Source organism: Megascapheus bottae, chromosome 5 (assembly GCF_031878675.1).
Source record: "Megascapheus bottae isolate mThoBot1 chromosome 5, mThoBot2.hap1, whole genome shotgun sequence".
Lineage (NCBI taxonomy): Eukaryota > Metazoa > Chordata > Mammalia > Rodentia > Geomyidae > Megascapheus > Megascapheus bottae.
In genome coordinates, this window is record NC_143513.1 from 42,061,534 (window position 1) to 42,085,072 (window position 23,539).

At 39.0% G+C, this 23,539-nt stretch overlaps 3 protein-coding genes across 9 annotated transcripts in view; 2 read left to right on the forward strand and 1 right to left on the reverse strand.

Moving 5' to 3' along the window:
- Positions 1-4,800, reverse strand: part of Cog5 (component of oligomeric golgi complex 5) — a 203,524-nt gene extending 198,724 nt beyond the window's left edge. The window contains exons 1-2 of one of the 2 annotated variants that reach the window (XM_090332986.1): positions 4,593-4,791; positions 638-777 (exon numbers count right to left, since the gene is read on the reverse strand). In XM_090332986.1, coding sequence (XP_090189112.1) covers positions 638-777; positions 4,593-4,686 — 234 coding nt within the window. In that variant the 5' untranslated portion in view covers positions 4,687-4,791. Of the gene's footprint in view, positions 1-637; positions 778-4,592 lie in introns of both variants that reach the window. The other variant, XM_090332987.1, reaches the window with a different exon arrangement.
- A 119-nt stretch (positions 4,801-4,919) lies between these two features.
- On the forward strand, positions 4,920-18,288 carry Dus4l (dihydrouridine synthase 4 like). 5 transcript variants are annotated; one of them, XM_090332993.1, is made up of 7 exons: positions 4,962-5,167; positions 8,107-8,234; positions 10,438-10,559; positions 13,332-13,449; positions 14,507-14,629; positions 15,740-15,966; positions 16,875-18,288. In XM_090332993.1, exons 2-7 carry the CDS (start codon positions 8,128-8,130, stop codon positions 17,120-17,122), a joined length of 945 nt encoding a protein of 314 aa, XP_090189119.1. In that variant the 5' UTR covers positions 4,962-5,167; positions 8,107-8,127; the 3' UTR covers positions 17,123-18,288. The 5 variants fall into 5 exon arrangements, with proteins under 5 accessions (XP_090189122.1, XP_090189119.1, XP_090189120.1 ...); XM_090332994.1 differs by lacking the exon at positions 4,962-5,167 and adding an exon at positions 5,203-5,311; XM_090332995.1 differs by lacking the exon at positions 4,962-5,167 and adding an exon at positions 5,792-5,853.
- Positions 18,289-19,477: 1,189 nt separating this feature from the next.
- The window catches only part of Bcap29 (B cell receptor associated protein 29), a 38,523-nt gene continuing 34,461 nt past the window's right edge, over positions 19,478-23,539 (forward strand). Inside the window, exons 1-3 of one of the 2 annotated variants that reach the window (XM_090332998.1) lie at positions 19,478-19,577; positions 19,796-19,903; positions 22,839-22,939. In XM_090332998.1, coding sequence (XP_090189124.1) covers positions 19,812-19,903; positions 22,839-22,939 — 193 coding nt within the window. In that variant the 5' untranslated portion in view covers positions 19,478-19,577; positions 19,796-19,811. Of the gene's footprint in view, positions 19,589-19,795; positions 19,904-22,838; positions 22,940-23,539 lie in introns of both variants that reach the window. The other variant, XM_090332999.1, reaches the window with a different exon arrangement.

Consider the following 23,539-nt stretch of genomic DNA (forward strand, 5'->3'; position numbering starts at 1 on the left):
AAAAGATCAAAGACATTAGATAATATGAACATAGCTGAGATAGGGATCCATCTATTAATTGTCTATACTGTGTTCTACACACCACAACATCTACTGCCCACATATTTATTAACTTCACATAATTGAGAAAATGTTTGGTCAGGAGTGTGGCCTAATGGTAGAGTGCTTGCCTAGCATTCAAGAAGCTCTGGGTTCAATTCCTTGGCACCACATACACAGAAAAAGCTGGAGGTCATGCTGTGGCTCAGGTAGTAGAGCGCTAGCTCTAAAAAAGCTCAAAGACAGTGCTCAAACCCTAAGTTCAAGCCCTAAGAGTGGCAAAAAAAAAAAAAAAAGTTACACTTTACTACAGATGTAAACAGCCAATATAACATGTTAATGTTTCTTATCCATATTGTGCTATTTCCAAAATCCATTTTCTACTGTCTTTCCTAACCCTATTTGTTGCTGACTAACTGAAAGTAATTTATAGGAACTTGGTAAAAAAAAAAAAAAAAAGTAATTTGAAAAATAAGTTACACAGGTAAGTTACATATTTGCTCATGTAGATAGACATCTAGATAATAATGAGACTACAAAAAGACTACATTACCACTTTATAATGAATAATCTATATGATCCAGAAGACTTACATTACCTGTAAGTGTAGTTCTTTATCCAACTGACTGATTCCTTGGGCAAGTTTTGCTAGTTGCTCAGCAATTATAGCTTGATGAATAGATTGGGAAGTATAAGTCTTTACATCAAAGTCTTCATTTAAAAAGTCACTATAACACTCTAAAGGAAAAGAAAGGAAAATCCTTATTTACTACATATTAAACCACAGTTACAAACCAACAAAACAATTATAATCAAAATAAGCATATTTGACATCTTATACATTAGGAAGTGTTGTAAGCTTCCTACAATAATGAGGAAGAACTGGAGCAGGCATTACAAAAGAAAAAGTAGTAACACTCCTGAGAGTTTACTATACATACCAGGTGCTCATCTATGTGCTGTACACATAACAGACCCATTCAACCCTCACATCATCTTGCTGGGATTATTATTTTCATCATTACCCAGATGAGGAACAGGTACACATAAAGTATAGAACTTGTCCAGTGTCACTGGAGTTTCAACTCAGGAAGCTTCATTGCTAAGCCTAGGCTATGACCCACTTTACTATGTGTTGCTCTAAGTATTTACATTTATAGTGAAATCAGAATCAAAACAAAGGAAAATATTGAGCCATACCTTTTGTTCCAAGAAAATGAGGTCAATTCCAGGGAGAATACAAGAGAAAATTGCCTATTTGTAATATTTACTGGGAATCCAAGGGAAGACTGAAGCTTAGTAACATCACTCATCACCCAGCATCTCTCCTCCCAAACAGACCTTATTGAACCACTATTCTTACATCAACATTGTCATACAACTACTAAACAAGTAGTCCTAATAGTAGATCTGATCCTATCAGTATTTCACAAGCTTACTAGCATCAGGAAGGATAACTCAGACAATGTTGCCAGATGGCAGCAGCTCAGAAATGGTAAGGGAGCCACTGGGGCAATAAAAACTGCAAGCAAAGGAGAGATCCGGTCTAGCAAGGCAGGGCCAAGATAGAAACTGAGAAAGCAACTCCAACCATATTATATAAAATGCATAGGAAACAAAATAGTCTTCAGGAACAGCATAATGCTGCTATCAGTCACAGTTTGATGTAGGAAATCTTGTTGTGAGGCCCTAAGTGGCATGATTATAGAGAATGTCAGCTAATCCAGAGGACCAGCACAGCAATTATGACCCCAAAACTGAAGGCACCCTACAGAGAATAACAAACTGAGTAGAAGGGACCTAGGAGTTGCAGCATGCCACACATTAGTGACTGAGGACTATGTGTTTAAAAGCCTCAGCTATAAGCAGAACATCAAGTCTACCTTCCTACTCTAGGGAACTAGTTGAGGGCTCAGAGTAGCCATCATGCTCTTGAGCTAACTCTTAAGCCAGGATCCCTTGGCAGAAATAACTCCTTCAGACTGGAGGGGAGGTACACACACTACAGAGCAAACACAACAATGCTGACAAAGTTTTTCTCTTCCCTTTTTTTCCCTCTTCTTTGGCTATTTGTCTTCTTTTACTCACTTTTTTGTGAGTATTTTCACTTTTGGCTCTGACAAAACGTAAGACTATCTCAAAATAAGGCAGAACAAGAGTGCTAGTGGCATCATTCAAGTCATGGTAAACTAGCCCTGAAATCAATATGGAGGTGATTACCAACACTAAAAATAGACCTACTGTATGACCCTATTATGACTCTTAGGAATATATGAGTGTAAAACAGCATATAAGAGAAGAACCTGCAGACATGTTTATTGAAGCACTATTCACAATAGTCAAGCTTTGGAAGCAGCCTAGGTGGGCAACAACTAATGAATAGAAAACAAAAATTTGGGGCCTGGAAATTTGGCCTAGTGGTTAAAGTGCTTGCCTAGCATGCATGAAGACCCGGGTTCGATTCCTCGGTACCACATACATAGAAAAAAGCTGGAAGTGGTGCTGAGGCTCAAGTGGTAGAGCTCTAGCCTTGAGAAAGTCCAAGGACAGTGCTCAGGCCCTGAGCTCAAGCCCAAGACTGGCAAAAAAAAAAAAAAAAAAGAAAAGAAAACAAAAATTTGGTACATATACCACAATGGAACATTATTCAACCACAAAAGGAACAAAATTATGTCATGAGCAATAAAAATGGATAGAACTACAGATGACCATACTGCCAGGCTCAAAAGGCTAAATGATGGGGCTGGGAGTTTGGCCTAGTAGTAGAGTGCTGCCTAGTATGCAGGAAAACCGGGGTTCAATTCCTCAGCACCACATACATAGAAAAAAGCCTGAAGTGGTATTGCAGCTCAAGTGGTAGAGCTCTAGCCTTGACAAAGTCCAAGGACATTGCTCAAGCCCTGAGCTCAAGCCCAGAACTGGCAAAAGAAAAGAAAAAAAAAAAAGGCCAAATGACATATGACTTTTGCTCATATATGGAATCTAGGCCTAGATTTAGGTCAAATGTGAAAGTCTGATGGCAAAAACAGGAGGAAGTTCCTATCAAAGGTACTTTATAGTGGAGTTGAATCATTTGTTGAACTTAGAGACATAAAGATGTAAATACTAGGAAAACAACTGCAAAGAATATTAAATAGAAAAATATATTTACTCTCCCAAAACTGGAAAAACTCCAGGACTACAGCTCACTGAAATACATACATACATTTGCAATTTACTGCACCTTCTATTTGCTCCTTCTGGGTAAAGTCTTTGTTATATGTCAACACTAACTTTAGTAAGGCTTCACTGGTATTCCTTAACCAATACCTAACCACTAGTTATCATCCTCTATTTTCATGCTTTTCTTTGTATACATAACCCGACTACTAATCCTACAACACTAACAAGTTTACCTTAACAGCTTAACAAAATAATTTCCCCTCATAATGAGTATGAAAATAGAAACTTCAGATTAAATTGACTTTCAATTAAGATACAAATCTGTATTCAATAGAAGCTCTAACCTAAAGGATCTAACACAATGTAGTTCAGAAAACATCCTTTGACCAAAGCCCATGTTACCCCCCAAAAGGTAATTATAGCATTAGTAAAATATTCAATAGTCAGAGAAAACACAGTAATTTAGAACTTAATTTCAATCATTCATAAGTCACTTTGATCTACACATGTGCATATGGTTCCTACAGTGATATTCAATCTTAAAAGCATTCTACACCTACTATGTGCAAAATGCTGCTAATAATGCTGTGGAAAGTAAAAGGGTAATTTACAATACAGTGGAGTGATGAAAGCCAGTAGACAAAAGATTTCAATACAAGATCAAATGAGATGTCCACTAGGGAAAAAAAAATTTAGAGCAAGTGAGAAGAGCCTTATGTTTATCCTTTGAAATGTGAACTTTATTCTGAACGTAAGTTAATTGGATTGATATAACTGTACTTTTCAAGTGTACTATGTTTAACTTATTTGGGACAATTTCTCTCCTCAAATGACTAGTAGTAAATATGACTCCCATGTTCGAAAAAAGTATGGTTTTTTCCAACCTGAACGAAAACTCTCAACTCTCCCAGTGGATAATTATCTCGTTAAATATATGTATACATATATGCGTACTATACCTGTGTGTGTATATCACCCTACAAGAAGGGGCACCTATATAACCCGCGAATTTAACGGTAGTGTTTCCAACTCTTAACGATCAAATTCTCTTTCCGTAGGTGTTTATCTGGTGATGAGTGACTCTAACTCTTCAGTCAGCAACTGTGGCGGAGGGCGGTGACTGCCAACGTCGGACCACTGAATGCTAGGTCCTAGAGCTTCAGAGACGCGGGAGAACCACCAAAAACCGAGTGTCCCCCACGCTCAGGCGGGGAGGCTGGGTGCAGGTCACAGCCCGGCAGCACCCGGATGCCAGGGGCCGGCCGGAGGGGAGTGGTCACCGTGAGCCCGGAAAACTTTCTGCCCAGCCCAAGTTGGGTAAGCCGCCTCGGCCCAGGCACGGGTCGGAGCAGCCCTTAGCCTCACCACCTGTACAGATGCCGAGTCCTTACCGTCCTGCAGAAGCTCCCGCACTGTCGCTGCAGCTGCTCCAGAAGCCTGACCACCAAGGCCAGCCACGGCGACGCCGCCGACGCTCCCTTCCATGTTGGCAGGGGCCGGGTTGATGACGTCACGGGACCGTCCCGCCCCAGGGTGATGACGCAAAATCTAGGCGCCTCCCGCCCGGCCGACCCGTGTGGGCCAGCTGGACTTGGTGAGAGCGATCGCGCGCGCCCCGGGGGCGAGGTGGAGGGCCTGAGCCGGCCGCCGCGGGAGACCCGGCTGCCGCGGGAGACCCGGAGGCTCGGAAGGAGCCCAGGCCGCGCTGGCCGACCTTCCGCGCTTCCCGGCCTCAGTTCCGAGCCGCGCCCCCGGGGCGGGCGGGGCTTCCTCCCGCGAGGGCCACGTGGGGGCCTGGACGTGGCGGCGTGTGTCTCCACAGCGAGGCTTGAGCCCTACGATCTCGGGCTTGGAGTTGTATTGAAACGAGGGCGAGAGGAGAGCGGAGGTTCCCGGGAGCTTCGGCCGCATCCCACGGTCTGCAGGAGGGACCGGCTGCTGCTCGGCCTTAAGAGTCGGCCCTCGGGTAAAAAGCAGGCGGGAAGCGCTGTGTGGGTCCTTTATAGAGCCAGAGGCGTGGAGGGTGTGTAACCGTGCGGGTGTGCGGGTCTCGGGCCGCACCGCCCGGTGCCGTCTCCCCTCGCTGTCTCCGAGCCTTCTCTATTACTGTGTAAGTTTGTTGGATTTAGTCACGTGGTGAACGTCCAGCGGCATCGGGCTTAGACTCAAATTCCATTATTCATAACCCACACCACTGATTTATCCTTATCATTTCCTTGCGTATCACCAATAGCAGTGTCTGGATTGTCGCATGTTTTTTTTTTTCCCTTAGCTTTGTGTTGTTGCTTTACATACATAATGTACGTAAGTACATAATTACACAATGAAAAAATTTCTAGCCCTTACTATTAACAGTACTAGGGTGCATCTGCAAAACTAAGAATCGGTATCCTAAAGGAAATAGTAGGAAGATTATCCCCTCTAATGTATTTATTTAGTCTAGTGTATAGGTTTATTTATTCCAGTTGTTACAAGGTTGGCTGCACATTGAAATCTCCTGACTACTGATGCCTACATTCTCCGAACTCAGAGATTCTGGATTTAATACTTGACTTTTAAAAGTTCCATCGACTCTACAATCAAGGTTGAACCTGACCAACTTAGCAAATTCATACTTCAGTGAGAGCTTGTACCAATTACTATGACTACAGAGTAAGAATGAAACTTCTTACTCCAGTAGTTACTAGTAATCTCTTTGCCACTAGACTCTTAATTCTACATTGTTTGAACCTTATTCCCTTCTTTGTAATACTGTCACTTCACTCTTGTTCTCTTATTTTATTTTTGTACAGTCCTGAGGCTTGAAGTCTGCCCTGAGCACTGGACTTGAGCCTTTGCTCAAGGCTAGCATTCTACCACTTGAGCCACTACCACTTCCAGCTTTTTCTGTAATTTAATTGGAGAAAAGAGTGACAGACTTTCTTTCCCCATCAGGCATTGTACCACAACCCTCAGCTCCCATCTTCCTGAGTAGTTATGATTACAGGCATGAGCCCCCTGTGCCTGGTTTCCTCTTAGTATTTGAATGCCATCCTTCACATTTATTCTTTCCAGCTCCACAGTTGGTCTGCCTCCATCTCCTTTACATTCCCCCTTTTCTTTATGATTTAAATATTCCTGCTCCCAAAAGTTTCTGCAAGATCCTGTTTTAAAAGATGAATGATCTCACTGAGCCTAAGACTGGTTTTAAAGTTACTTAAAGTCCTTAATTCTCTCTCCTTTGAATACAGTTTGGGGAAAACCTTTTAATAGAAGGCTAGGAAAGTGAATAGACCCCATAGGTCATCGACTTCTTATATAGTGTGTGCATATACACATATATGTATATGTGTGTGCATGTGTGTGTGTATGTGTATATATATGTATATATATATATATATATACACTGTATAAAAATGACCACTTCATAAGCATTGTTTTCTTCTCTGCCTTGTCTGTTTTGTCTGTCTTCTTTGGTTAAAATTTGATTTCTTATTCTAGACTTGAGACAACTATATGGTCACTTCAGAAAAAAAATTTTTTTCAACAAAACATTAAGCTAAAACTCGAGCCATTTTATATAAAACTCTACCTCTTTCCTAATTGTTTCATCTTAATTTTATAGCTAATATTCTACCCGGCACAAATGTTGTTTGGCCTTTTATATGATTTTTGTTTTAAGCAATGAGAAATTGCTCTCTTTTTGTTTTATTGTAAGGGTGATATCAAAGAAGTTAGTTACAGTTACATAAGGAAGGTAATGAGTATATTTCTTGTCAAACAGTGTTACCCTCTCCCTCGTTTTCTCACACTTTCACACACACACTCCCCTCACCCCCAAGTTGTAAAGTTCATTTCCTTGTGTATATGTTTATTTGATTTGAGGAAGGGGAGGGGAATAACAAAATGGTGAGACAATGGGCAAAGTGTACCAAAATCAAAAACAGTGACCAACAGGGGATTAAACCAAATATCATCATAGGCTGAAGAAAACAACCCTATGTCTGAATGGCCTTCCAGTGGGCAAAATAAAGGAAATTAGGCCAGTTATTTGACTATGTCAACTCCTGACTTGTCCCCTCAGCTGTCTGAGAAAATAAATCAACCTTAAAGGCTATGACTATATTTTGATTTTAAGTTGGTTTATTTGCCTTCTGAGTCACAAAGAATTAGTCACCAAAAAATGCCAGAATGTTAGCTGGGCATTGGAGGTTCCCAACTGTAATCCTAACTGCTTGAGAGGCTGAAATCTGAGGGTCATGGTTCTAAGCCAGCCCTCCTGCCCATTAGACTCTTATTTTCAATTAATCTCCAGAAATTCTGGAAGTGGAACTGGAACTTGAGCTGTGGCTCAAGTGGTACAACAGGAGCTTTGAGCATATAAGCTCAGGGACAGCACTCAAGCCCTGAGTTCAAGCCCTAGGACCAACACAAAGAGAGAGAGAGAGAGAGAGTGTGTGTGTGTGTGTGTACATATACATACATGTATATAGATATATTTTGAAAGTACTTAAAGTGGTTCTATTAAATGCACTTAACTTTCTCAATGAAGATAATTCCAAGTCCCTGTTAAATACACCATAGGGAGTTTTTCCTATCAATAATAAATAGAGAATATTTAAAAGTGATACAAGGCCAGACATAATAGCTCACACTAGTAATCCCAGCACTTGGGAGTTTGAGGCAAGAGGATTGCCAGGACTATATAGCAAGACCCTGTCTTACACCAACATGAAAATCTTTTAGTTTTCCCCAAGTATCTTGTTCCTCATTTTTATCTTATAAGTTAAGGCAGAATTCAGTAGTAATCCTACTCAAAAACTAAGAAGCAAAAACAACTTTAGTCCGCAAACCTGATAAAAACTGTTGGAATTTTAAAATTCATATAGTGAAAGACAATTTTTCTATGCAAACTGTCTTTTACAGATACTAAATAAATCTGTGCTCATGAAGACTGACTTCATACAAGCCACATGTCAAGAAAAAGACCCAGTAGAAATGTTACATTCTGGGCAGCTGATAAAAGTCTGTGCCCCAATGGTTCGTTATTCAAAGTAAGTGTTAAATGGCTAATGAACCAGGATGTGATTTTCCTTTTATGCTCTGACTTCTTACTTTTTACTTTTTAAAAGTATTGAGAGACCACTCGGTCTGTCAACACTTGTTACTTTCTGAATTTTTTTTTGTTGTTCTTGTTATTTTATGATTATAGGTTTGGTGTTTTTGTTTTTGCTTTTAACTATACTCACCTCTTCAGTATGAATTGAATTTGATTTGAATTTCCTTCATGATTAATGATGTTGATCATCTTAGTTTGCCTTTTCTTCATCTATATATCTTCATTGTAGAAATGTGTATTCTAATACTTAACCATCATTTAACCCGTTATTTTGTTTCATTATTATGATTTCTTTATATATTCTTGATACTATTCCTTTGTCACCTGTGTGGTTTGCAAGTATTTTCTTTCCAAATATACCTTGTCATTTCATGCTCTTAACAGGGTGTTTCACAGAGTAAATATGTTTTAAGGATATTCAAGGGCATCATATTCAAGGATGTTACTCCAGCCCAATTTTTTTTTGAAAAGGCTTGTCTATTGAATTGTTTTTGCTTCTTGATTTAAAAAAATAATCATGGTTTGGTAATTTATTACACTGATCTGATTGATGTGTCCATCCTACCAGCACCACAAGGTATGGATTACTATATATGCTAATCAAGTTTTGACATTAAAGATCTGATCCTTCCAGCTTTATTTTAGCAATTCTTGTTTGTTCACTTTCCACATAATAGTAGAAATAATCCTTACTAAGTAGGCTGACATTCTGAAGCTCATGGTTCAAGTCCAGCTCTACGCAAAATTTTTACAGTCCTTCAGCAAAAAAAATTGGGGGTGGTGACATATGCCTGACATCCCATCTCTGCAGGAAGCAGAAGGCCCAAGGCAACCTGAGGATAAAGCAAGACCCTATTGAAAAAATAACCAAAGCAAAAGGGCTGGGAGCATGGCTAAAATAGTAGAGAACCAGTCTAACAAACATATGACCCTAAGTTCAGACCTCAGTACCACAAAAGAAACCAATGAAGAGGGAATGAGAAAAAAGGAGCACACAGAGGGTAAAGATTGTGTGTAACTTGTATATCAGTTGTGTTTTAGAAACATTCAATGTTTTTTTGAGCAATTCCATATAATGTAATATATTTAATTTGGGTATATATCTACTCATTACTAATATATAGAAATACAATTTGATTTTTGAATGTCTATCTTATATCCTGCAAACTTGGGCTTTCTTACTGATTATAAGAGGATTTTTTTTTTTTGTAATTCTTTGCTATTGCCTTCACAGTCTTGTCATTTGCAAACAGGGACAGATCTTTTTTTTTGCTAATGGTCTTTATGAAGTGAGAAAGTTCCTCTTTGGTGCTCTTTTCTTGAGATTTTTTTTTTTTAATTGTTCCTTTTTCTGCTTTATTTTATGTAATTCTGTACTGCAGGTGGTAGTGAAAGTTCCCATTTCATATAAGTTGGTTGTCCCAATTTCAAGGCAGTCTTGGAAGTCTTGGCTCTCCACAGGCTTCTCATAGCACACCTGGCAGGGAAGAAGAGGGTGCCTTAGTACTCTTCAGAAGACACAGAAGTGTACATTCTACAATGTTGCATCCACTGATCTAGCACAGATAACATTCCAGATCCCTACCAACCTTCTTTACACTGCCGTAGCAGACATTGGAGCACCCTGTTATAGCTTTGGAAGGGTAGAAGTATGGGCTCCTCAATCATCTTTTCCAAATAGTGTTGAGACCATAGTTTTTTCTATAGTGATTCACTGGAGTAGAACATTATTGTCTGAAAGCTTTCTGTCTTCCTAGGCTTTCCCTTTCCTGGTCTTTTGATTAAAGAGAAGACTTCTGTGTGGCTGTTTTATGTATACTCACTGGTGATTCCAGTTGGCTAGCTTCTTCAACTACAAGTCTGGGATATCTCAGGCAAAAAGAACACCCAGGAAACATACCACCTCTCAGTTCTTAGGACTTGAGGTCATTGAGCCTATCTGTCCTCTTTACTTTTCAGAGTTTTCCTATGATTGCTTTATATATAACATCAGTGTTTTTAGTTATGAATTGGAGGAAACCTAGGAGAAAGTACACATACTTCATCCTTTCATAGACAGAATTTTCCCTGGTAAATATTTAATAAATGTACATTATAATGTTTTCTAAATGCATAATTTAAGCTTTTTGTGATGACAGGTTGGCTTTTAGGACACTAGTGAGAAAATATTGCTGTGATTTGTGTTATACACCAATGATAGTGGCTGCTGATTTTGTCCGATCAATAAAAGCCAGAGACAGTGAATTTACCACAAACCAAGGTATGTGAAACTCATAGTTTGCTTACTTCCTAAAGCTTAAAGAAAAGAGTTCCACTGTTTTTCTCTAATTGGAAACAACATAATTCAAAGACTTTTATAACATTTTAGTTTCTGTCTTGTATTTTAAATGTCATAATGCTGAGTACAGAATGCCTTATGAACTGTTAGTGGTCTGTCATACTGTAAAGACTGCTGTTTATAAGGCCTGACCCTCTCTCCTGGACTATTAGAATAAATTCCTGTCCCACTACTCCTGATCTTATCCATTCCAAAGAATGCTCCAAATAGCCTAGAGAAACTTATCTAAAATATAAGCTTATTCATGTTTCTTCCCTGCTTAGAACTCAGCATCGAAGGTAGTTTTCAGTGTAATCCCTAGAAGAGAGGCATCATTAACTTAGGGAAACTTGTTAGAAATGAATTTTTTTTTGCCTCACTAGCCTGGATATAGGATAACCCAACAGTCTACTTTTAAAAAGCCATCCAAATAATACTAGACTTGCTAAGGATTGAGAACCATTAAATTAAAGGCTAAAAAAATTCCTGTGTCTGGGGATGATATGCAAAATCCACCTGATCCTCTAAACTTTTTTTTTTTTTTTTTTTTTTTTTTTGGTCAATCAGGATCTTAAACTCTGGGCCTGGCCTGGGCTCTGTCCCTGAGCTCATCAGCTCCAGGCTAGCATTTTGCCACTTGAGGAACAGTGTCACTTCTGGTTTTCTGGTGGTTAATTGGAGATAAGAATCTCAGGGACTTTCTTGCCTGAGCTGGCTTTGAACTGTGATCCTCAGATTTCAGCCTCCTGAGTAGCTAGAATTGCAGGCGTGAGCCACTGGCACCCAGCATTCCTCAGTATCACATGTACAGGAAAAGGTGGAAGTGGTGCTGTGGCTCAAGTGGTAGAAGACTAGCCCAAAAAAAAGTAAAGTAACTAAGTATCTGAACATGCCTTGTACTTTCCTACTTCCCTACATAGAATACGCCTATCCCTTCATCTGTCAGTAATTGTTAATCCAACTGTCAAAGTTTGTAGCCAAAGAACCTTTTCTAATTCCTCTCTACTCATGCCCTCACAAGCACAGAGTTTATTGTTGCACTTAATACTGTTGTACTATATAATGTTCCTCATATACTTCTTTCTCCTTATATGTTATAGGCTCCTTAATATCTGGAGCTATAGGATAGCTTGAATCTAACACTTTTGAAATACATTAGAATAATAAATAATAGTTACATTAAAATTCTGTAACTCAGGATACAAAAGGGAAAAGAAAAACTATCCCATCCTAGTAAATAATCCTTGTAAATCACTGGATTGTTGTAGAAATCTTGGATTAGGATAAGTGAAGTAATGACAAAGCATCTGCATTTAGACAAAACCCAATGATCTCATGTATGTAGGTATCACAAAAGCCTTAGAAGTGCTAAAAGTGCTAGAGTTTATTAACAGTAAATATATATGTGGGAAGAAGTTGTTCTTTAAAACATAGGAAAGCTCGGATACATTTGGCTACAGTAATTTTAAACTCCTATATCTAAGTGCACAAGTACACTGAAAAAGAACTAGAAAACTACAGACATGACTAATTTCCTTGTTTCCCAAAAAACATTACAATTGATAAATTAGTAATTGATAATAAAAAAGAACAAATAACAGAATTGCATATAGAGAATGTTCAAAAAAAATGACCCTTATGGCAATATACCTATGGTAGACATAGAATATAAGTTATAAAGAAACAACCTTCTTAGTAATAGGTATTTATGTTGATAAGCTTTTAGAAGATTTTTTTTTTCCATTCCTGGGGCTTGAACTCAGAGCCTGAGCACTGTCCTTAGGCTTTAACAAGGCTAGAGCTCTACCACCATTTCCAACTTTTTCTATGTACGCAGTACTGAGGAATCAAACTTCCCCAGGTCTTTGTGCATGATAGGCCAAACTCTCTAGAAGATAATTTTATAACAACTGTCACAATGTTAAAGGCCCATTCACTGTATTTGTAAGGGTTTACCATAATAACATACTCAAAAGAATGTGTGCAAGAATTTTTTATTACAAGATACACAAATAATGAATAGTCTAGAAGTAGTATAGCATTGCATCCTTACAATGGAATGTACCACTATCAAGAAGAAGTTCCAAGCCAGGCTTGGTGGCTCACACCTGTAATCCTAGCTACTGGGGAGGCTGAGATCTAAGGATCACAGTTCAAAGCAAGCCCTGGCACTAAAGAACGTGAGATTGTTAATCTCCAATTAACCACTAGAAAATTAGAAGTGACGCTGTGGCTCAAAGGGTAGAGCAATAGCCTTGAACTAAAGAGCTCAGGGACAGTGGGTAGGCCCAGAGTTCAAGCTCCATGACCCACCAAAAGAAGTTCCATCTGAATGCCTCTCTCAAGAGAGGAAAAAGAATACATGAGAAATGAAGAGTTGTAAGCATAGCAGTGTTTATATAACATTCACATTCATTTACACTGAAGAAATATACTTAGAATCATTTAGAAATGCATTGCTAAGTCCCACTTTTTTAAAGGGTTTCTGTACACCAAATGTTTGAAGACTTTTACTTTTCAATTTAAGAAATTTTATATTTGATTTTTTTCTTACTGTAAATTACTTTTAACTAAAAGGTTTTTTTTCTTTTAATCTTATTTGCACAGATGTTCATTGAGCTAAAAATATTTTGTGTGCTTCATACATTACAGTGACATGTGTGAGAGAGATTTTTTTTCTTGTGGATTTTAATGTTGAGCTATTCATTTTATCAGGTGATTGTCCATTGATTGTTCAGTTTGCTGCTAATGATGCAAGACTTTTATCTGATGCTGCTCGTATAGTCTGTCCTTATGCGAATGGAATAGACATTAACTGTGGTTGTCCTCAGAGGTAAAAATAAATAAATAAATAAATAAAATAAAATAAAATTGGAAGTTCTTCAAAACAATTAGAAAAAAAATAAGTGAATATAGCAAAATAATGTTTCTAGTTTTCCAAAAACTAAAAAGTAAAGACATTCAGTACCATGTTTTTAAAAAGAAAGGGGTGCAAGTAAGGCAGTAGAAACGTACCTGAAATGTCTTTATAATTGCCAAAATGATGTATGGACCCTTGAAAGGTATTTCCTTTCTCTCTTCACTTGCATTTTTTTGGTAAATCTGCCTGATCATCAAGTAGTTAAATGAGAATCTAATGTTTACAGCAATCCATAGTTGTGAGTTGTAGTTATGGATAGTTATCATTGCGATGTCAGATTTGCTTGTTCTAAAACTTTATTGTATTATTTGGGAATGCCATGTTTTCTCTCCAAGTAATTTTCCTTATAGAAGTGCCTTATAATAATCACCTCCTTTCCTCCCCCCACACACATATCACAATTACTTGACTCAGTTTAAGTAACTTGATACCCTTAATATGACAATAATGTCTGTACTGTGTTGGCACTGTGTTAGAATTATCTGTCAATAATTCAAAATGTGTCCACAAAGAATAAAGTCAAGGTTTTAAGTCAGTGATAATCCAAATCAGATTGGTCATATTTATATACTCATTAGGAGCATTAAATAGGCTGTTTAGTAGTGCTGGAATGCAGTAAGCCAAAAATAATCTTTCTACTAATGAGTAATAAAATCTTGTTATACACAATAAACATCAAATTTGGGATTTAAAAAATCTGAAGTAATTGTGGTTAATTACAGATACTTAAATCTGTTTTGGATGAATTGTTGAATATTCTCACTTGCCAGAGAAAATGCCTTTCCCTCAGAACTTTTTTATATTTTTTCATAACATCATTGATCCACATAGAAATGTTAGCCTATGAACTTTGAAAATCTGCTTTATTCTAAATCACTAGGGTAGCAGATGGATGTACATTTCAGTGCTTTTACAATTTCTCCCTCCCTTCTAGCTGTTTATAATCCATTTGTTGTATTTGCTGTATTAGGTGGGCAATGGCAGAAGGTTATGGAGCTTGCTTAATAAACAAGCCAGAGCTTGTTCGAGATATGGTAAAACAAGTTAGAAATCAAGTGGAAAACCCCAGGTTTTCAGTTTCAATAAAAATAAGGTAAAAACAATATTTTAATCTATTGACCTAATAGTCCATTACTTAGAAAATAAAACAGTGTTCATTTTGATTAGTGATATAGGAATATCTGTCCTAAATAGATAACTGGCATATGGAAAACTTGAAAACAAGACATATACTAAATGCATACTCCTTATTTTATATACTCCCAAACGTCCTTTTTTTCATTTTTAACAAAATTTAACTATACCTTTATTAAAAGATTTCACAAACCCTTAACATTTTAAAGTACTATTTATAATTAAGAAACATACATGATTCTGAGGAAATAGGAAAGATTTTTGTATGTAAAGTTTACAAATCAGGGCTGGGAATATGGCTTAGTAGTAAAGTGCTTACCTAGCATACCTGAAGTCCTGGTTTCCATTCCTTAGTACTACATAAACTGAAAAGGCCATATTGGCGCTGTGGCTCAAGTGATGGAGTGCTAGCCTTGAGCAAAAGAACAGTACACAACAATATCCCATTTGTTTCTCATATTTATTTCCAGATAAAATTTTATGTTCTTTCACTTAGTGTTTGGGACATGCACTTCAAATGCATTTTCCCATTTATCTACTTTGATAGTTGACTTCCCAAAGCCCAGAGAGAGAAGCAGTATTTAGGATAATATTTGTCATCTTATTGTTGCCAATAGTGAAATAACTAAGTATGAGTTCTTGGGTGCAAACTGATGCTTGAATAAACCTAATTGATAGTGGCATGAAGTGATATAGCAAAGATGACTAAATAATGTGGGGATGGTAGCATATAAATAAATATGTAATGAAACAAAATGTGTGCGCATAAAAAATAATGAGGGGGCCGGGAGTTTGGCCTAGTGGTTAAAGTGCTTGCCTAGCAAGCATGAAGACCCAGGTTCAATTCCTTGGTACCACATACATAGAAAAAAGCCAGAAATGGTGCTGAGGCTCAAGTGGTAGAGCTCTAGCCTTGAGAAAGTCCAAGGACAGTGCTCAGGCCCTGAGCTCAAGCCCAGGACTGGCAAAAAAAAAAAAAAAAAAAAATGAGGGAATGAACTACAGTCTCATTTAATTTTAACATTAAAATTTGTGTGACAAATAGATAAGTATAATTTTGAAATTATAGGATCCATGATGACCTTAAAAAAACTGTAGATCTTTGTCGAAAGGCTGAAGCAACAAGAGTTTCCTGGATTACAGTCCATGGAAGAACTACTGAAGAAAGACATCAGCCAGTCCACTATAATGCCATTAAAATGATAAAGGAAAATGTATCTATACCTGTGATTGCTAATGGAGACATCAAAAGCTTAAAAGAAGCAGAAAATGTGTGGCAGATTACTGGAACAGATGGTAAGAAATAAGTAGTTAGATTTTTTTTTTTTTTGCCTTTTAATTAGAAAACAAAGTGAAAATGGAGGAGTGATGTTTGGTTTTCATTTTATTTCTTTAACAATGATCACATTTTTCTGTCATCAGTTTAAGCTAAGGAATATTTTTAAAAGCTGGTAGCTCTTTTCCTTAGACATGGATTATGTTAATTAACAAGGGTAAATTATTTTTCTACTACCATTATATCTAATGGTTAGTTAATAATCTTACAGATAGCTTATTAGAAAACACATGGATATGAAATGAAAGTTAATGAATTTGAACCACAGAAGCCAAAGGAACATAGGATTGCCATGTAGTTTCATTAATATCCTTCTATATTATTGGCATGCCAAGCCAATGATAACTACTGACAGATGAATGAACTTCACTTTAAGGAGTCCAATTTAGAACCATTGAGATTTTCCCTTTAAAAAAAAAAAAAATCAATGGGCCGGGAGTTTGGCCTAGTGGTTAAAGTGCTTGCCTAGCATGCATGAAGACCCGGGTTCGATTCCTTGGTACCACATACATAGAAAAAAAGCCAGAAGTGGTGCTGAGGCTCAAGTGGCAGAGCTCTAGCCTTAAGAAAGTCCAAGGACATTGCTCAGGCCCTGAGCTCAAGCCCAGGACTGGCAAAAAAAAAAAAAAACAAACCAAAGACCAAGACTAGACTTAATTGCTTACTGTGGAAACTCTATAAAGAACTGTATAAGCACATTTTTAACATCCTTGGTTTACAAATGGTACCTTAATTAAACATACTAATTTGTAATGAGGGCATTGTAAAGCCTTGTAATAATATTTGATTTTTTAAAATATTGTCTCATTTGCTTTGAATAACCAGGTTTCTTACTGTAAAGACAGACATGGTGTGCTTTGCTTTGTAGGTGTAATGGCTGCAAGAGGACTTTTAGCCAACCCAGCGATGTTTGCTGGATATGAGGAAACCCCACTGAAATGCATCTGGGACTGGGTTGATATTGCTCTGGAACTTGGAACTCCTTTTATGTGTTTCCATCAACATTTAATGTACATGATGGAAAAGATAACTTCAAGGCAGGAAAAAAGAATATTTAATGCTCTGTCAAGCACATCAGCAGTCTTAGATTACCTTAAAGACCATTATGGCATTTGACTGGACTTTCTAGGTTATTTTAATATATACTATACTTTTATATCTACAATGAAACTAGACAGGAACACATCTTGGCCTTTATTTTAAATCAGTAGCTCTCGAAATTTAGCAATCCCTCAAGCTAGGTACTGGTTGTTCATATGTAACTGCTGGTGAGGCCAACCTAAGCCAACCCCTTCTTCACTAATAGCTAAGTGCAAGCCTCTTATCCCAAGATGTGTGAGAAGCTGGACTGACTATAGGCCAATCCAGGCAGAAAGTCAACACAGAGGAGCTGGATATGGTAGTGTATACCTGTCGAAGGTCTAGTAGGAAGCATAAAACAGGCAGATGTGTTAGTCTATGCAAAAATTGAGAACCTATGTCAAAAAATAACCAGTACAGCTGGGCACTGGTGGCACATACCTATAATTGTAGGTACTCAGAAGGCTGAAATCTGAGGATGATGGCCGAAGCCCTACTCTGGCAGGGAAGTCCCTTATCTCCAATTAGCTGAAAAATGCCAAAAGTGGAGGTGTGTCTCAAGTGGTTGAAGTCTATCCTTGAGCAAAAAGCCAATTGAGAACAAGAGGCCCATAGTTCAAACCCTAGAACCAGAACCAAAAAAATAGAAATAAAAAAATACAAAAAAAGGGGGCCGGGAGTTTGGCCTAGTGGTTAAAGTGCTTGCCTAGCATGCATGAAGACCCGGGTTCGATTCCTCGGTACCACAGACATAGAAAAAAAGCCGGAAGTGGTGCTGAGGCTCAAGTGGTAGAGCTCTAGCCTTGAGAAAGTCCAAGGACAGTGATCAGGCCCTGAGCTCAAGCCCAGGACTGGCAAAAAAAAAAAAAAAAAATACAAAAAAAGTTTGCTGAGGCATTCCTCAGGAGTAGAGTACCTGCCTATCAAGTCTGAGGCCATGAGTTCAAATTCCAGTATCATTTTGGGGGAGGGTGAAAGGAGCACTTTTTAAAAGTCAAGCCTTTATCCCATCGAAGATTTTGGATCAGGAGCTCTTAAATGCAGAAGTTTTATTTGAAGAACCCAGGTAGTTCAAACATCCTGGGGACTCTAGGTCCAAACTGTACTCTGGATCTCCATACATGGGGTGGAGGGTTGTAAAGAATCATGTTTTTAATGTGTTTAAATAAAACCTTATTTTGGCACTAAAGTTTGACTCATGTCTACAAGTTAAGAAGTTTTGTCTGTGTGTGTTGGTCCTGCTCGAAACTCGGCCCAGTGCCATCCCTGAGCTTCTGTGCTTTAAGCTAGTGCTCTACCACTTGAGCCACAGCTCCACTTCCAGCTTTCTGGTGGTGAATAAGAGAGAGTCTCATAGGACTTTCTTGTCCATCCTAATCCTCAGACCTCATCTATCTTAAGGTATTAGAGGCTGGATATGATATCTCTAAGATTCTTCACGTCTTTAAATGACCTCAAATTTAGTACAGTGCAAGCTTTCTAGACCCTTAGAGTTTCATAAATATACTTGTAACTAAAAAGTTAATATTACAATTCCCCAGCATCTTAACTATGAAAAACTTGGTAGCTAATGCAAAGGTGATTATACATTTGAAATACTTTCTAGAGAATAGTTAACCAAAGTTTTAATTTTAAAAACTAATTTTCATTCTGTTTTAATGATGTTATTTTTATTCCTCTTGGCAATGGATAATAATCGTAACTTGTAAACTCGTGGGGTTTGGAAGTGCTAATGGGTTTTGTTATTGGTGAATGCACTCTACTGGTACTATGATTTGGTGGGGATAAACAAATATAGTCAGGGCAGCAGTCTTCCCAAGAGGACATTCCTGGTACAGTCCCTGGGGGTGTGTGTGGGGGGGGGATCTTTGTAATAATTTGAAGCCACAAAAGACTCTCAAGAACAGGATGCAGCACAGGACGACGGGCACCTGCTTTGTTCTCACAACTCAATGCCTCCTTGGCCCACTGACCACCCTCGCTGCAGGGAGACTTCACCCCGACCTTAGGTCACAGTGCAGGACTGTGGGCCTCGGGAGGATACCGCTACTGTGAGTCCTCCACGGGACACGGAGCAACTCCACAGAAGGCCTCAACGCCGGACACGTCCCCTCCCCACCACACACCCCTGCTCCGCGGTCCGCGCGGTCACCCTCGGCGGCGGTGGAGCTTAAAGCCTGATCCGGCCTGCTGGGGTCTCCGCCTTCCCTCTCTCCTGCCCCGTCCCGCCCCGCCCCGCCGCGGGCGCCCGGCCTGCGCAGCTCTTCCGGGAAGCTTCCGCCTCAGCCCCGCGGAGCCCACCGCGCCCCAAGTCCCGCCCCCCCCGCGACGGTGGGGTCCCACAGTCAGTCGCGCTCGGACCCGCCCCCATTAGGAAACAATTGCCGCCAATCAACGCCGGCGCGCGGCCTGTGACCTCACGTGGTGGGACGTCTGACGTCCGCGGGGCGGCGGCGCGGAGCTGCGCGGGGACCCAGCGGGCGGCGGCGGCGTGAGTTCCGGGTGCGGGCGGCGGCGGGCTGCGGGTGCGGGGACGCGAGGGAGCGGCGGCCGCCTGCCGCGGGGAGGTGGACGCCACTCGGCTCGCTCCGGGCCCTTCCTCCCCGAGCGCCCCCGTCCCTGGGTGGGGGAGGCCGGGGTCGCAGCGCCCGCGCGGCCTGACCGGCTTCTCCAGAACCTGAGGTCGAGGCTGAATGTTTCTCTGTTTAGGTGTGAAGAGAAAACCATGACAATCCAATGGGTGGCGGTTGCCAGCTTTCTGTATGCCGAGATAGGACTCATTTTAATCTTCTGCCTACCCTTCATTCCTCCTCAGAGGTAGGCACTGCAGACGGTTGGTTCTGTGATTGGCTGTCTCCGACTGTCCGTGTGACTGCCAGAAGAAATCGTCTTTAAGAAAAGTTTTGAGAGTCTAGCTCTTTAGAAATAAACTCGCCTAATGTCACTTACAGAAAACTTTATTATTGTGTGTACAAATAATCGTCCTCTCTTCAAGGAAAAGAGCCAAGTCCTTTTCTGTCAAGTACAGGTATTACAGAGCAGTGGTTGTGCTTTTATTATCTTGCCCTGTCTTGCCTCCAGGGTTCGCCTTTGACTTCTCCTAAAATGTAGAAGGATAAATTAGGTTTACTGTAAAACATGGGAACAAAAACTTTAACCTTAGAGCTGTACAATGGCATCTTAGAAACAAGAGCCAGTAAATCTTGGTTTTGGCCTTATGTATAGAAGAAACAGTTTCACTAATGGCAATCTTACTGCCTTTTTCTTTGACTCACAAATAACGAATATATATCTTAAAGGTTGAAAAATTACTGCTTTAGACCTCCTAAAATCTTGAAGTATCAAGTTTTTAATCCAGACATTAACTTACTAGTTAAACTAGGAGTTTAATTTTAGATCTGGGAACTTGATAGTATGAATGATGAAACATATTTGTAATAGAAACGTTGCAAGGTATTTGCTCATTCTCTTGGAATAAAAGAAAGTCTTTCATAACAGAGTCTAGAGATATCTCATTAAAGCATCTTAACAGAGTCTAGAGATAGCTTATTAAAGCGTGGTATGGTAAGCAAGTCATTTATATGTATGTATATATAAAATCTTGTTTATAAATGCATATGCATCAAAACTAAGGATTTTTTTATGTAGAGACTTTTTTTTCTTTATTAACGTTTTTACATCATATTTTAAATGACAGGTTTAACAAACGAGTGTTCAAGAAGGGAATCTCTATATAATCACTGGGACTTAAAACTAAGGATTTTTTTAAATCTCCAGATTGGGTCAGGTCATTCTTTCAGAATCCCTAACTTGCTTGGATTTTACCTACATCTGCTTTTATAAATTACATGAATACATACATTGTAAAACTTTGCCATACTGTATATTTAAGACTTTCCATTTTTCTCTATGTATATTACCTCAAAAATAGCTTAAAATTTTTCTAGGGTGAAGAAAGTTTTTTACTTGAGTATATTAGGGGTATACTGAATGAAAATGAACGTGCAGGAGCAGGATTACCTATAGTTTGAGGCCAGCCAGGGCTACACAAGCAGACACACTCTCAACATAGATAAATGTAAAGAGAGTTAAAACATTGGTATTCTCTAGGCATCTCACACAGTGAGACCAAAGGATAGTCTTAGGTGAGGAACACAAAGGCACAATACTTCTGTGCCTCTGATTACATAAAATAATATTTATGGAAATGAATTCAGGAAATGGAAGCGAGAGGTTCCGTTATTTTCATTTTTGTTTTATCTTTTTTGTGCATTTATCTGTCTTTGGGAGGGCAAGAGGAGGTGCAGAAATGGAGGGACAAGAGTGAACAAATGCAGCGGAGAAGCTCACTAGACACTGTTGAAAATTAACGGTTATTACAACTTGTGAGTGGGGAAGGGAGAGAGGAATGAAATTGCCCAAAAAGAAATGTACTCTTTACTTGGTTTATGTAATCGTAGCTAACCCCTCTGTATATCACCTCTATAATAACAATTTTTTAATGTTGGTAATAGTTAGACCATGAGTCATTACCCTTGCCTAGGATTAAAGATATAAATAACCTTTATCAAAATACAACATTTTACTCTAAGAATTCTTAAGAATTTTGTTCATGCATGTTTACTTTAAAACTTACTTTCTTCAGTTAAGAATATTTAACCCAGCAGACAAAAGATAACCAAATGTCAGATTATTAAATAAATGGTTGTTTCATGGGTTTTGTCATGTGAAAGAATGAATCATCTTAAAATGAATTTCTCAGCCAAGTGCTGGTGCCTCATACTTATAATCCTAGCTATTCAGGAGGTTGAAATGTAACCACAGTTCAAAGCCATCCCAGGCCAGGCACAGCGACTCACACCTGTAATCTTAGCTACAGGAGGCTGAGATCTGAGGATTGCTGTTCCTCTTCAAAGCCAGCCTGGGCGCTAAAGAACCTGAGTTTCTTATCTCCAATTAATCACTAGAAAGTGGGGCTATGGCTAGGAGTAGGGCGGTAGCCTTGAGCTGAAGATCTCGGGACAGGACCCAGGCCCAGAGTTCAAGCCCCAAGACAACCCTCCCCCCCCCACACACACAAACATGCCAGGCAGAAAAACTCATGGGAAGCTTATCTCCAAAAAGTCAGAAATGAGGTGTGACTCAAGTGGTAGAGCCCTAGTATTAGCACAATTTCTCAAATTGTCAGTTGTCATAATATGTTACTTTAAGATTTAGAAAATAGGGCCAGGAGTTTGGCCTAGTGGTAGAGTGCTTGCCTAGCATGCACGAAGACCCAGATTCGATTCCTTGGTACCCACATAAATTGAAAAAAGCTGGAAGTGGTGCTGAGGCTCAAGTGGTAGAGCTCTAGCCTTGAGAAAGTCCAAGGACAGTGCTCAGGCCCTGAGCTAAAGCCCAGAACTGGCAAAAAAAAAAAAAAAAAAAAAAAGATTTAGAAAATACTTCAGGGCTGGTCATGTGGCTTAGCAGTAGAGTGCTTGCCTAGTGTTTGATGAAGCCCTGTGTCTGATTCCTTAGTACCACATAAACAGAAAAAGCTAGAAATAGAACTGTAGCTCAAGTGGTAGAGTGCTAGTCTTGAGCCAGAAACTCAGGGACAGTGTCTAGGCCTTGAGTTCAAGCCCCAGAACTGACAAAAAGAGAGGAGAGAGAGAGAGAAAAAAATACATCAAAATCTACCTTTGGTTTTGGTTTGTGCCTTTCTGTTTTGCTTTTTTAAATATAATGTCTACTGTAACTTATTTTACAGATGGCAGAAGATTTTTTCATTTAGTGTCTGGGGTAAAATTGCAACTTTTTGGAATAAAGCTTTCCTTACCATTATTGTCCTATTGATTGTTCTGTTTCTAGGTAAGTACTAGAACTTTCTTTGAATACTTTTTTTAAATGAATGTTATTGATATAGTTGATTTCCTATAAAATAGTATTATATATGTAGTACAAATAGTTGATTTTTATGCATACTTGATACTTTATTCAGGAACATAAATTTCATTGAAGTACAGTGATTTGTAAACTCTTTTAAATTATTTTCAGGTTTAAATGCAATAATACATAGCCTACTTTTTGGAGTTACCAATGATTACCTTTGTTATAGTAATACCTTAGGCACTTAAGGACAGCTCTTAGCAAGTAAAAGAATATAACTTTAAACTTTCAAAAGGATTCTTGGAGCCAGGTGCTGGTGACCCATGCCTATCATCCTTGCTACACAAGAGATCAAGTTCTAAGGATTAGGGTTCAAAGCCATCCCAGCAGGAAAGTCTTATTTCCAATAAACTTCCCCTAAAAAGCAAAAGTGGTACAATGGCTCAAGTAGTAGAGCGGTAGCCTGTGAGTAAAAAGAACCACAGCACCCAGTCCCTGAATTCAACCTCCAGGACAGGCACAAAAAATAAAAGTAAAAGGATTCTTGAGAACTACTGCAAAACTTTGAATCTGGGGAGTTTT